The sequence below is a fragment of the Gobio gobio genome, assembly GCF_949357685.1.
Source record: "Gobio gobio genome assembly, chromosome: 3".
In the NCBI taxonomy this organism is placed as follows: Eukaryota; Metazoa; Chordata; class Actinopteri; order Cypriniformes; family Gobionidae; genus Gobio; species Gobio gobio.
The window spans coordinates 40,249,649-40,264,438 of record NC_137099.1 but is presented as its reverse complement, the minus strand read 5'-3'; the positions used below and the strand labels follow the sequence as shown (position 1 = coordinate 40,264,438).

Sequence of the window (14,790 nt, the reverse complement as noted above, 5' to 3'; positions counted from 1 at the left end):
TTTCAGAAGCAGAGTAAAGTTTTACATATTTACAAAATCATTTTTTGTCATCGAATGAATCATGATACATTTCCCTGGTCTTATTGTGCAAGAATTTTTTTGTTGTTGTTGTTGTCTTTAAATGCAACATACAAGTGATTTACAGTATAAAAGGTGACTAACAAACAGTACCTTCACAAGTTCCATGACTAGATAGAGCTCAGTGGGCGTATCCACCTCCTCAATCAGCATGATGATATTAGGATGCTTAACACGCCTCAACACCGCCACCTCATTCTCGATCAGGTGCTCCTGTGTGTTCAAAGCACGTGTCACAACAAATTCCCAACCATACAGCATTTCATAGCAGTCTTTTGTCTTTAGCTGCAGAGGCATAAATCCACATGAATTCCTGAGGTTTGTTCTTGCAGAAAACGAGGCAAACAGGAAACTAACTTCCTTGGTTAAAGCACAGGCTGAAATTAGATTATGAGACATTGGCCGCCAATATAACTGCTGTTTACATAGCATTCATACATTGCCAAAAGTATGTGGACAACCCCTTCTAATTAACAGGTTTTACTATTCCAGTAATTCTAGTGTAAACAAATCATAATTTAACAGCATTCGGTGACATTACAACATTGTGGCAACAGTTTAGGGAGGGAGTTTTCTATTCCAGCATGGCAAAACCCTGTGCATAAAGTGACATTCATAAAGAAATGATTCCCTGAGAAATGATATGTGCCTGCACAAAAAAACCCTGTAAATGCATTAAATGCATTTGAGATGAATCCGACTGCAAACCATCGCCAAACAGCCTTGTCTGACCTCACTGATACTCTTGAGTCTGGATGGAAGCAGATCCATATTTCCAACATATGAGGGAAGCCTTCTCAGAAGAGTATAAAAAGCACATATGGATGTGATATTGGGGTGTCCACATTGTTTTGATCATATAGTGTAGCTAAAACACAGAGATTCATAGTTAAATCATTTTACCCTTAAACGCATACCTTGGGTCTTTAGTGACCCGGGACATTTGTCATTACCCTCCTTCTCATTAATTTCTCAAGTGCATTCATCAGCCATCTTAGTATTCCCTTAATCAATTAATTATAAACAATATAACTAGAAAAAGAAAACATAATGCCTGTTTTCCCATTAATCTACCGCAGGTAGAAAACAAAAGAATAGGAAGTATCATGAACACAATCAAATATTAGTGTCACTGTCTCTTGATGGAGGATTTGGTGAAGAAGCTGTCAGTGATCAAAATATTAATTTTGAAGATGTTGAAAATTATAATTTTGTTATCAAGTGTAGAATATGTTTGAGAATATGAATATGATCCAGATGCTGAATGTACTGGAAAATGAGCTCTGACGAGGACACTGATGATGGTATAATAATACATCTGCTTAAACTGAACACTTCCAAGCTCCAAAAGGTAACACAATATATCTATTCTTCTGTAATAGTTACTCTAATATCAGGAGAGTTTTTTTTTATTATCGTGACAGGCAGAGATCCATGATAAATATAGATCCGGGTTGCTAAAGACCCAAATATGTAATATTGATTGGCAAAACATTCATGCATTTAAAGGTTAAATTAGTTGTGTTGTGTTAGCTGTTGGCCAGATTTCCTCGGGAACCTGCAAAAGCTGCAGCCAGCTGGATACATGGCAACAAATAAAATATAATCTAATCAGCCATATTAAATGGACCAAAAATTCCACAAACCACTGAGACGTAAATAATTCACATTGCAATAACCCATCTTTACAACCAGGTTCCAGAACTAATAAACAGCTATAATTGCATTGTCATAAGGACAAAATATATGGATCATTAATTAAATCAATGCAAAATACAGTTTTATGGGTGGTATTTCCTCAATTCACTCTCCATTGGCTGTTGTGGCAAAAAATCTATAAAGTCCAACTCACTTTGCCTCTGCATTTGTTTTTATCGATGATCTTCAGTGCAAACTCCTTTCCAGTGGATCTATGGAAAGAAACAGAACAATATACTTTTTTTTCCAAGGAGGTCAATGAAGGTTTGTTTTGAGTGCATTCAGAGCCCCAGGGGCCAATTTATAAGGCTGACATCCTTTGAGTGCAATCTTCTTTCGAACCTTTCAGCTTAAAAATATGAACAAGAAAGATACTGTTTATGTATTTTAATCTGAGATTATGACAATTACAAATAAGATAAATAAAAAATATAAATATAAATTTAATTGACTCCCCAACGGCCATTTTATCTCTTTCTGACAGACCTTAACAGAAATAACATGTTTGTTTAAGCAAGTCTTTTGTAACTAGTCATTTTTCTTACCGTTCGACACACTCCTTAACCACAGCAAAGTTTCCATCACCAATAACTTTGCCAATTTTGTACTTGTCCACAATAATGGAATCAGCTATGTTCCTGTTTCCATTAACTAAAGGGAATAAACCAACACATTAAACATATCAGATTGAAACACATAATAGCATCATTTTCACACCATATGATCAAAAAATGTTTTCAAGAGAAAACAATGAGATAACAGATTAGCCCCAACATCCTCATCCAAAAATTCAAATGTGGTTAGTGCACTATGCAGACAAACAACTGAAGGTCATTCTGACTCATGCACTGCTGAGCTGGGACGTTTGCTCATACACTGCCACCACAGTGTGTGAACGTGTGGGAGAGTGCCTGAGCAAATGTGGCACAAAATGGCATGTGTCAGCACTTTCACCGCCAAAGCCTGTCATGCCCCTGAAATGCCCTTTGGGGACTTTAGGACTTAAAACACACTAAGATCCAAGGTGAGCGAGTGAGTGCATGACAGTGATGAATAGCGGGTGGACGTCTTACCTTCAGGGCTCAAACTGTTGTTATGTTGTTGGGACGTCTCAGAGGAGCCGTTCACATTGGTTGCAGAGGAGTGATGAGCTGGAATCTGCAAACAGAGATAAAATAAGTCTCAAAAACAAATGAAAACTCCTTCGACATTTTATTCAGGTACTAAAATGTAAGGCTGGGCAATATAACTAAAAAGTATGATATTTGTGCAGTCTAAAATGGATTAAGAGAGTGTCTTTTTCTAATAAGATGAATCATTAATGCAAAGCAACATACAATTTAGCCTTTATTAAGAAGTAAATAACAGTATTCGTCCCCTTGGAATTATAAGGTTCTATCTGACATTTTTGTCAAAATTGAGTTAATCACATATTCTTATTCTGTGACAACTTCTTTACATGATGTGATGTTGTTTTTTAAGTTTTTAATTTTTTTTTACTTTTTATTTAGAAAATAAAAAGATTATTTCTACACAGTCAAATGGAATGCAAAAACTTTAAAGCTCAATATCTCCAAAACAGTCAGATTGCAGATAGAACCTTATAATTCCAAGGTGGCGTATTGTGTATTTAAGACATTATTGAGCTTTAATGGTGGATTAATTTAAGTTTTTAAATATTTTTTTTTTATACTTTTACATTTGTTACCAGACAATCTGGAAAAAATGGTTGTATCTTTAAATCAATGCATGTTTTCACCAATGAAACACAGTGAAGAATAAGCACAAGGCAAAACAATAATGTTTAGTTTGTATGCACCAATATAAAAATTCAGCGTTGCCATCAAAGGAACAAATTACTTTTAATATTTTGAAAAGTAATTTCAAAAGGAACAAATTACTTTGTATATTTTGAAAAGCAATTTGTTTCTTTGATGGTAAAGCTGAATTAAAATAGAAATCAGTTTTTTAAATTGTTACTATATTTCACAACTTTATAGTTTTGCTGTACTCAAGTAAATTTTTCAAGTAGCTATACTTTATCTGAGTATATTAAATTTGGGAATCTTTTACTTTTTCTTCACTACATACCAAAGCATAATATTGTACTTTTTATTCCACTAAATTCCTTAAAAACGTTCCTTCCTTGTTATTTTGAACCGAAGAAATTGTGTGTTACTAATGCTGAATTTTAGGATTTATTATTGTAAATGAAAATCATATTTAGGTCACAACTGTTTGTGAACTAAACCTGCTGTAAAAAGGGCGAGCTGTTTAAGGCTATATAAAATGCTTGAATGTAGACATTGCCGTCTGAATGTTTTGACAAGTTTTGCTAATAAAATCAAAAGTTTTCTTACTCTGCCAAATCTTCCTTATTGACTAGTGCTGGTTTTCTGTGAGTCAGATATGAATCTAAATGAATTCAAAATTCTGATTTAACCAATGGTGGACGAAGTACACAAATCAAGTACTTGGGTAACAGTACAGATAACCTAGTAAAATATTACTCCAGTAAAAGTATGAAGTACTCTTTTTCAATTTTACTTACAAAAGTACTTAATTTTTTATGTACTTCAGTATTAAAAGTAAAAAGTACTAATTGATGAATGTTTATTTATTGCAGTTTGCAATTTTACTGTATATACTCCATCTTCCTGCTCAAAATACATGGGAATTATAATGTAGACAACAGCTAAAAATTAAATGGTTACAGCTCAGTCTGACATAATTATGAAAGAAACCTGTAATTTGTGGGTAAATGTGTTTGTGAGAGTAAAAAACAAGCTTTGCCCGAAAACGCTAAAGTTGAATGTTTAATGAATGTGATAGTCAAATAGTTTTTTAGTAAAAAAAAAAAAACATAAATAAATATACATTTACCACCTTTCTAATTCACAAATCTGTATTTCTGGCAAGTAAATGCTTGTTTTTATTATAAGCATTAAAAGGTGAAAGGTCAAACAGTAATATTCACAAATTTCAGAAAACATTTCATTTTTTTTTTTTTTTTTAATTCTCATATTCACATGTCGCTAGACAAGGAAGGACTGCAAAACGAGCCAATGTCCAAATAAAAGTGAATTCAAATCGTTGTGATATTTATCGTCAGATCTTTATAAAACATGAATGTTCACTATATTGCCCAGCCCTACTAAAATGAAAAGCATTTTAAACTGGTTATAGAAGCAATGCGATTATACTAAACCTTCACAATAAACTTAAAGCATAATCAGTTTATCAACAACATATTGCCATCCGACATTAAACAGCTTCCTAAGCAAAGTAAATGGATGATGAGGACATAAAAATAACAATCTAAAAGACAAACTCTGTGCGACTTACACAAAAAATTATGGAGCTATAGTCTTAAAAGGTTTAAAATGGACTGGCAATCAGGTTAAAAAGCCTGCGTGTTATCTTGATTCAGCAGCCACAAAAGAATTAAACTGAAGTGACAGTGACATGTGAGAAAAGACTAAGTAAGCCAATGGAGACAAATACTGGCAGCATCCTGATTAAAGCTGGTTTAATAAAGGCTACAGGGTTCCTCTAGGTACACAAGCAACACTTGGGTATTATGTGCCACTCTGAAGGAATCAAATACCCCAATGCAGCAGAATGATATATAAAGCCAACTACTTGCTATGAAAGTGACTCATACAATCATACCCAACTGAAGACTTGAATATCCAGAAGGAACTGCAGCTCATTTGAATGCTGCTATAAGGCAGAGTTTCATAATACCTGTACAGAGAGACGGAGGGGGACTCCTATCCGCTTGTTGCAACTAAACTAAAAGCAAGTGGGAAGATATTTATGTAACCACAACGTTGGCGCGTTTGAACTAAAATTAGCTTGAAATCTCAGGAACAATGTGCAAAGAACCAGCAACTTTCCATCAAACCACTTATTCAGTCATATCTTCAGTATAAGAGCACAATAATGGTGGAATACTATGAATAATTTGTTAAAAGCTGTTTCATAATAGAAATTCACAGGCTTCTGAAAATAGCATATTTCTCAATTTATGCATGCAGACATTGATCTTACATAGCTTGTTAGACTTGATACAATGTTTCAAACATTTAACTTTGTTTTAGATGTTTATCTCAGAGATCATATTAGGAAAAATAAAACAAATATTAACAATTTATTGCATACAATACAGAGAATTAACTATTTCCCCGCCATTGACGGAATTTTCCGGCTTTTCATGTTTTCACTGTTGGGTAGGGGCACTATTACACATCTTCTGAAAGAGTACATAATCTCTTGATCAAAACAGAAGAAGTGAAGAAGATGCAGAAACAAGTGATATCATATGTAAAATAACGCGATCATCAACATTAAACAGCATATAAATAAAAGCCTAATGTTACTGAATGAAATGTCGACCCAGGATGAACTACAGGACTGTGAAGCTTTGGGGGTGTTGATGAACTCCATCTACTCCATCTGTGTTTTGATTATTGTTCTGAATCTGATCCAGATGTAGTCTTTGACAAAAACACAATTTTACACAATTAAAATTAATAAACACAATTAGCTCATCTAGTTTCTCTAGGGTTGAGACTCAACACCAAGAAAAGTGTTCTTTCTCCTGCCCAGAGAACGACTTATCTAGGGTTTGTTCGGTTTTTGGTCACAAGGTGGGCACAACGGTTTCCCGCTTGAATCAAGACCATTCAGTATTCCCTGAGCAAAGTCAGGCTAGACCAAGATCTTACTGATCATCAGCACCAGAGTGTTAGGTCTAATGGCATCAGCATCCACGGGTTTCCCTTTGGGGTTGTTGCACATAAGACCGTTTCAGTTGTGGCTCAAAGCCAGAGGACTTAGGGCCAATCCTCAGGCAAATAAAGTGGCGCGCCATGTGGCTTCGTACACTAACTATGTGGTTCAGACCCCGGTTTTTGCCTTGGGTCCCACTCTAGGCGTACCTTGTCGTCGCAAGTTGCTAACGACGGACGCTTCCCTGACGGGCTGGGGTGCGGCCTTAAGTGGTCGTCCAGCCCAACGGGAATGGGAGGGTCATCAACTCAGTTGGCACATCAACTGCCTCGAGTTGACGGCTGAATTTCTGGCCCTGAAATACTTTCTCCCCCAATTGAGGGGCTGTCATGTCCTAGTGCGGGTGGACAGTACAGCTAAATATCTCATATATAATCACCAGGGGGGTCTGTGCTCACGCTATCAGAATAGCGAGACTATTTTTCTCTGGGCTCAGAACAAGTTCCTGTCACTCGAGCAGTGTACATTCAAGGGCGGTTGAATGTGGGAGCAGATTTACTGTCCAGACAGAGTTACAGATGGGGGGGTGGAAACTCCACCCAGAAGTAGTCAAGCAGATCTGGATCAGATTTTACAGAGCTGACCACAGGGAGTGGACCTCTTCGCCTCTTCTCAGACAGCGCAATGTCCCTGCTTCTCTTTGTCACCCAGCCCCACTGGGTCTGGATGTGATGGTTCATACATGGCCCAAAATGCGTCTGTATGTCCTCCTTCCAGTCGCTCTGCTCCTGGGAGTTCTAGCCAGGGTTCGCCAACAAGGGTCTTGCTTCTTATCGATAGCGCTGCGTTGGTCGAACAGGGTTTGGTTCTCGGAGATAGTGTCTCTCCTCAACGGCTCGCCTTGGGCGATTCCGGCGAGGAGGGACCTTCTGTCTCAGGCAGAGGGCACGATATTCCATTCCAGGCCCGACCTGTGGAACCTTCATGTTTGGCCCCTGAAGGGCACCAACTGAGGGACACGGGGCTTTCGCCTGCAGTTATTGAGACCATCCTAAGTGCTAGAGCTTCCTCCACTCGGAAAGTTTATGCTAATAAATGGGGTGTCTTTGAAAGGTGGTGTACGACACAATGTAGATTCAGTCAACTGCCAGGTTACTTCAGTTCTGGATTTTCTGCAAGAAAAGTTGTCCTCAGGCACCTGCCCCTCCACTCTCAGGGTTCATGTGGCCGCTCTTTCGGCTTGCCACGTCTTGGTGGTTGGGGTGCCGCTCGGGAGACATCCTCTACTCGCTCGCTTCATTCGTGGGGTAGGCGGTTGAGGCCACCTGTTAGAACCAAGATCCCTTCATGGGACTTAGCTTTAGTCCTCGAGGGTCTGGTTGAGACCCCCTTTGAAACATTAGCTTGCTCCTCCACTCTCAGGGTTTATGTGGCCGCTCTTTTGGCTTGCCATGCCCTGGTGGATGGGGTGCCGCTTGGGAGGCATCTTCTGCCTGCTCACTTTGTTGTGCCAGGCAGTTGTGGCCTCCATTAAGAGCCAAGATCCCTTCATGGGACTTAGTTTTAGCCCTCGAGGGTCTGGTTGAGACCCCCTTTGAACCTCTAGAATCAGCGTCTGACAAACTTCTGACTCTAAAGATGGTTTTTCTTATGGCTATAACTTCTCTGAAAAGAATTGGGGACATGCAGGCTCTGTCAATATCGCATCCTGCTTAGACTTTGCCCCAGGTTTGGTGAAAGTGATTTTGCATCCCCTGACTACCTGCCTAAGGTTCCTTTGTCGACTGTACATCCTGTCACTCTTGAAACCTTCTGCCCTCTGCCGTTCACAACGCCGGATCAGGAGAAACTTCATAGACTGTGTCCAGTCCATGCTCTTCAGGCCTAAGTCCACCGCACTAGCCAGTGGCGTAAGTCAGAGCAACTGTTTGTTTGCCATGGGGGCCGTAACAGAGGTTCTGCCACCACCAAACAATGTCACATTGGGTCAGGGATGCTACTGCTCTTGCCTATGAGGTGCGCGGTCAAGCTTCGCCTATAGGATTAAGGGCTCACTCCACCAGGGGAGTCACCTCTTCTACTGCGTTAGCAAGGGGTGCTCCCTTACAAAGTGTTTGTGATGCGGCAGGTTGGTCCTCTCCGCACACATTCATAAGACTTTATAGTTTGGATGCTCATGCCACTCCGGGCTCTCATGTCCTTGAGTCGACATCACAGGCTAATGCCTGAGGCTTCTTGCGTTCTTGTGCACACCTACACAACCGTAAGGGGTCCAGGCACCATCAAGCAAGGCGGCGTGGGTATTCTCGTTCCCATTTGCATAAGCTTATGCAGCATTGAGTGTAGCTTTTGAAAGGGAACACTTGGGGTTACTTGACTGTAACCCTGTTCCCTGATAAAGCGGAACGAGATGCTGCATTGCTAGGCCGTGCTGATGATGCTTCAGGACTGGTTTTCAAACAAAGAAGATCTGGTTTGCTCCAGCTGAAGCTCATCTATTTATAGCCTCGTGCAGCAGGTGCGCCTATGACGTCACCGGCCGAGGCTATAAATACCTCCGGGTCAATTTCATTGACGTGTTTTCACACTATTTTCACAGCTGGTTATGTCAAAGACATTTTCCATTTGCATAAGCTTATGCAGCATCTTGTTCCGCTTTATCAGGGAACAGGGTTACAGTCAAGTAACCCCAAGTGCTTCTTTTATGAAACTTATCCATATTCAAGAGTTGATACAAAAAATAGAATGAATTAAGAATAAAACTTTTTTTAAGCACAGCTGCTCTGTTATTTCTTTTGACATATTGCCTGTTGTCAAAAAGTACATAAATATTCATAAAAAAACAAAATATTCTGGGGGCCATGAACATTTTGTGATAATTAAAATTTTTTTAAAAACGCTGGTGGTGGCTGGCAACTTTTTTTTGTTATAAACGCTGGCGGGGAAAGAGTTAATATGCATAATACTGGTGAAATATATATTTTTTTCATTTCAGTTAAAAATCTCTGAATATAGTCTGCAGCAGGGCTTGACATTAACTTTTTTTGCTCACCAGCCACTGTGCCTAGTGGTTTTCCAAAGTTACTAGCATTTTCACTTTCCACAATCTTGACATTGATACCATGGGGAGAAACTGGCATATAGATATTTTTTATTATCTCATAATTTGGCAGCAGGTATATTAGGCTGCTGTCACTTTAAGACCTGACGCTTGGATCCATTATATTGTTACACATGTGTTTTCTTTCTGACTGACTGTGTTTATGAGAATACTCGCTAAAACCGGCCTTTTGACATTATTTTCTGTGTATTTGACAGTTTAAGCACAATTAGCAGCGGGGGAAAATTTATTGAGTACTGAGAGGTGGATTTATGTTCACGCACTTTGGGTGTGAGCACAAAATCTGCAGGAATGAGTAAATTATGCACAATATGCGCAATCCCACGCCGAAATTCAAGCCCTGTAACACCAACAATATTCATCCGGAGCAAATTAAACAAGTGAGTGAAGGGAGGCGGGTTTGTGTGTCAACTTGCTGGTATATGCGGAAAATGAGTTTTGGAAGTGTTTCAGATTTTTCAGTATCGATATGTATTGAAAAATCGATATTTTTGACAACACTACATTGCACTTAGTTTATTATTTCAGATGAAAACTATTATGTATTAGGCTATAAAATTCAAGCCGTCAAAGTGACTAGTAGGAGTGACTGCGTGACACACCACTGCTGAAATCCACCCGCATTTGGCCGTTTGACTGGTGTCAATGTCAAGCCCTGGACTGCAGACTTACTATGTTGTTAAATAGGGGTGTGCATTGGGACTGCCCTCACAATTCGATTCGATTACGATTTACCAGGTAACGATTCGATTCAATTCGATTCTACGATGCATTGCCATGCATCAAAATTCTACTGCACACAACAAGGCAACATTTTAATCAGTCATGAGGCAATACAAGCAGTCAGATATTGAACATCAGATTTTATTGGCTGCTATGTGTGTATTATCACTCTCCTGTATCTTTGACATAAATGTCATTAAATAAAATAAAATTGAATGGTACAGGGTATTGGATATGGCATTTTCAAACCTGAAAAAGAAAACATAAATCACTGCTTTCAGTGCTTTGAATGAGAAATGTTTCTCTTCTCTGCTTTAGAACCATTTGAAATTAAATAGAGCAATAATAACAGCCAACTTTTTCCAGCAGTGAACATAAGTGTTTTAATTAATCAGTAATCTCCCTCCGCCTCAGCCATCTTGACGTTGTTGTTGTTATGACCCCGGAAGTAATTGAAACTTCACAACTTTATTGTCCAACTCAAGGCCAGAAAATAAACGATGACATAATCGATTATGGCACTTAGCCGCATCGATGCTGAATCATGCATGCCCCGCATTGCGATGCATTGCCGAATCGATTATTGTTGACACCACTATTGTTAAATGTGAGCACAATATGTGACATGTTGAGATGTGAGATCACTTAGGTGTTTTCCTCAGGAGAAAAATGTGGAAGTGGAAGACTTGGATAAAAATTCTCCATTTAATTTTATTGATCTCAGTTGGTTTACTTACCCTATTCACTACTAAATATAACATTAAAATCCTCTTAAAATGATGATCAGTCATGGAATTTCTCCTTGTGCTCTTTTTCCCAAAAAGCTTTAAAGATAGCACCCGTACACCAAGAAGCTTACTGTCTGACAGACAGGTCAGTTAAGCAGATTAACAGCAGGAGTTCTCGAGACTATGATTGTACTTGACTTTGACCTTTGGTTTAATTACAGTGTGCTGTAGTCAGATCTCAGCAAGATCTCAATGCATCGACTCACAATGCCTCCAAGAATAGAATTGCTTAGGTCTTTCAGAGCGGATTTTCCATTACAAGTGCTGTCGATTTCTATGTCCTTACCAGATAATGTAGAAACAACGACACTTATACGAAACAACCTCTATACAGACAACTACTGAACACTCTCAAGTGTTTTATGCCTGTGCACATGAGATTTGTGAGGTAATAGGGAACTCCCGTAATCCAGATCTACCTGTGATCTTGAACTATAAGAAAGTACCTAAGATAAATAATATAATTGCTGTAGTACTTTAATAATATTACTGTAAAAGTGTATATAGTGTATTAATAGTGGACCTACATTCTTATATAATAAAACATATGAATATTATACTAAACTGATAACAATTTACTAAGCTGATAAGTCAAGGAACATATTTCAGCTTAATACATTAATGAAACAAAGTTCACTGAATATTTAAATATTTAATCTTTCAATTTATTTTTTATTTCATATTTTTCCTGACCTTATAGTAAAATCATAGCTACCAGAGACTGACATTCATTCTGTTTAACAAACAACACAGAAATAAAATGAAAGCTTGCATTTATCATAAAAAATATGAAACCCTTTGACAGCAGAAAAATACATGACTTTCTGACTCTATACAAAAAAAAAGAGAAGTTGGCATATTCTGATAAAGTGTCATCACTTGAACTTGAAATTTAAGGGTGTTACGTATGCTTCAAATTGCTGAGAGGCAGTAATTTAGGCAGCATCCCTAAACTCACGAATGAGAGTGTTATGATGCTGTCATCCATGTGTCAGCAACCAGAAGCTTGGACTTGAAGAAGAAACAATCTAATCTAAAACTAGCAATATTTCTCTGTTAACTGATAAGCAGCACAGAGGATGCCTGTTGCCATGCCAACGGGTTTACCTTGAAGTTGCGCATGCTGCGGGGGCTGGTTGGGGAGGAACTGGAGGATTTGGCAGATTTGGGGGTAGTGATTTGGTTGTTAGGTACTCCGTTTACTGAGGAGTGTAGCAAGAAGAGGGAGAGAGACAGAGAAAAGAGAAGAAAAAAACATGGTGTTACTTCTTAAACTCATTATTTTGTGTTTCACATGAATTGATTTTAACCATTGAGGTTTAAGAGCTACACTGGAGGAGAAAATTCCTAATGAACAACAACTAAAAATCTTCTTTACCTCAAACAAAGCTTTAGACAACTTGGAATACATTGTACTGTACGAGTCATACCTTTATGGTCATTCTATGTTGCTTTTGTTCATTTTTGCAGTTTGACAGCACACTTTCACCATTCACTTCCATTGTATGGACAAGAGAAGTTATAGAAGATGTAGTTTCCTTATATTAATCACGTTCTTAGGTAAGTACACTGTAAGTACATGTAAGTGCACATGCGGTTTAAGAATTATGTAAACAATGACAGAATTTAATTTGAGTGAACTTTTCATTTTAAGTAGAACAAGACATATTTTGCTTCATACTTGTCTTCATTTAATATTGGTGTACACAATATAAACATACATTACTGTTCAAAAGTAGATAAGTAAGATTCCAGTAAAAACAGTATGTGAAATATTGTTACAATTTAAAACAACTGTTTTCTGTTTTAATATATTTTAAAATGTAATGTATTCTTGGGATGCAAAGTTGATTTTTCAGCATCATTACTCCAGCCTTCAGTGTCACATAATCCTTCAGGAATCGAATATGCCGATTAGCTGCTCAAGAAACATTTCTTATTATTATTATCAGTGTTGGAAATGGTTGTGCTGCTTAATATTTTTGTTGAAACCATACACACACACACACACACACACACACACACACACACACACACACGCACAGGCCTATTTGTAATAGATTTTTTGTAACAGTGGACAGTTTTGGTCAATTTATAAATTAATAAATATACAATAAGGTTGTATTTGTTGACATTTAGTCAATTTTATACATTTACTTGCATCTGTTAACATTAGTTGCACTGTGAACTAACATGAACAATTGTCCAATTGTAATTGTATAATAAACTAACATTAACAAAAGTTAATAAATGCATAAAAAATGCATTGCTTATAGTTCATTCATGTTAATTAATGCATTAACTAATGTTAACAAATGACACCATATTTGTGAAGTGTGATCATTAATTTCTTTAAAAAAAAAATAATAATAATAATCTTACTGACCCCAAACTTTTGAACGGTAGTGCACATTGTTGTTACAATACAAAATATGAACAGAACCACCTCTCAGGAATGCATGTGCATATGTCTCCTTGTCCCAGAATAAGTCTCTTAACACAGAGACAAGGGTATGTACCACTCACCTGACACCAAATCCACAACGCTAAATCATAGAATAACCCAGTGATATCAAGCATCAAACACCCTTTAATAGTAAACATCATCCAACATCATCCATAAATTAGTAGCAGAATAATTTAACAGAAATAAAAAACAATTATGCCCATTATGGATAGCATTCCAAGTTGCATAAGAATCCACAGGGAGCATGGATTTGTAGAAAAGCTGCTCTTGGCATTTCCCGTTGAATGTGTGGCATGAGTAGACTTCTCTCCAGGCATGCGATAGAGCATTTACAGTTCAGGGCCATAGGAATTTAGGGTGTGTGTACTGCATTAGCCAGTCTAAGCAGAAGGATTTGAGGATGACTGCATTTAGTGTACACATCCAATTGCTATGTCTGATAGATTAGAGTATGTGCCAGGGTCTGGGGCAGTGGCCAGTCTGAGAGTTAGCTCTCTATACTAGCTGATGAATTTGGAAGGCCATGCAGGAGAGCTATTAGCATGATTGAATGCTGCACCAAAGGGTTAGAGGTCATGTACAGCTCTTTCCACAGATGAATGTCCTTTAGATAAATTTAACATAATACTGGGAGATTCCTCTCGAGAAGCACAAGAATTTCATAGGGTTGTCAGATTCTCTGGTTGTCAGTTTGTTGGTTAGTCTTGGTTATGGTAAAGGCAACAACAACTAGCATGAAAGTATCTGTTACTCATAATGTAATGGATATGGATGTGATTAAAGGGAATATATCAAAAAATTAACACAACGACAGCTTATTTTTTACATACTAATGCCTATTCGGTTTTCAGCTTGGCAGTGGGGGCGTTGTTAAGGTGAGGTCACATCCAGCTTGCAAAAATGTTCTAAGAACGTTTAGCTAATGTTCCCATTAAGTTATACTGTAAAAACATTATTTCTGAAAGTTCTCTGAACATTCGAAACATCCAGGTTTTTAAATGTTTAAAATATATATATTTTTGGTTATGTGAACATTAAAGGTATAGGGTAGGCAATGTTTTTCATAAACACTTTCTGTTATACTATTTGAAACGCTCTTCAGATCCTTATAGCAATCAATAATAGAAGTGGTCTAAATATTAAAAAAGGTCATCTACCTTCTGTGGAAGTCTCAGGAACTT

At 37.7% G+C, this 14,790-nt stretch overlaps 1 protein-coding gene across 12 annotated transcripts in view; it reads right to left on the bottom strand.

Annotated features, from left to right (window-relative positions):
• The window catches only part of dclk2a (doublecortin-like kinase 2a), a 72,860-nt gene that overhangs the window by 13,446 nt on the left and 44,624 nt on the right, over positions 1 to 14,790 (bottom strand). For all 12 annotated transcript variants that reach the window (XR_013816135.1, XR_013816136.1, XR_013816137.1 and 9 more), the window contains 5 exons: positions 12,250 to 12,344; positions 2,850 to 2,934; positions 2,322 to 2,427; positions 1,931 to 1,988; positions 172 to 291 (listed from right to left, as the gene is read on the bottom strand). Coding sequence is in view for 9 of the 12 variants with exons in the window: in XM_079811590.1 (XP_079667716.1) it covers positions 172 to 291; positions 1,931 to 1,988; positions 2,322 to 2,427; positions 2,850 to 2,934; positions 12,250 to 12,344 (464 nt within the window). In the remaining 3 variants the exon portion in view is untranslated. The remainder of the gene's footprint in view (positions 1 to 171; positions 292 to 1,930; positions 1,989 to 2,321; positions 2,428 to 2,849; positions 2,935 to 12,249; positions 12,345 to 14,790) is intronic.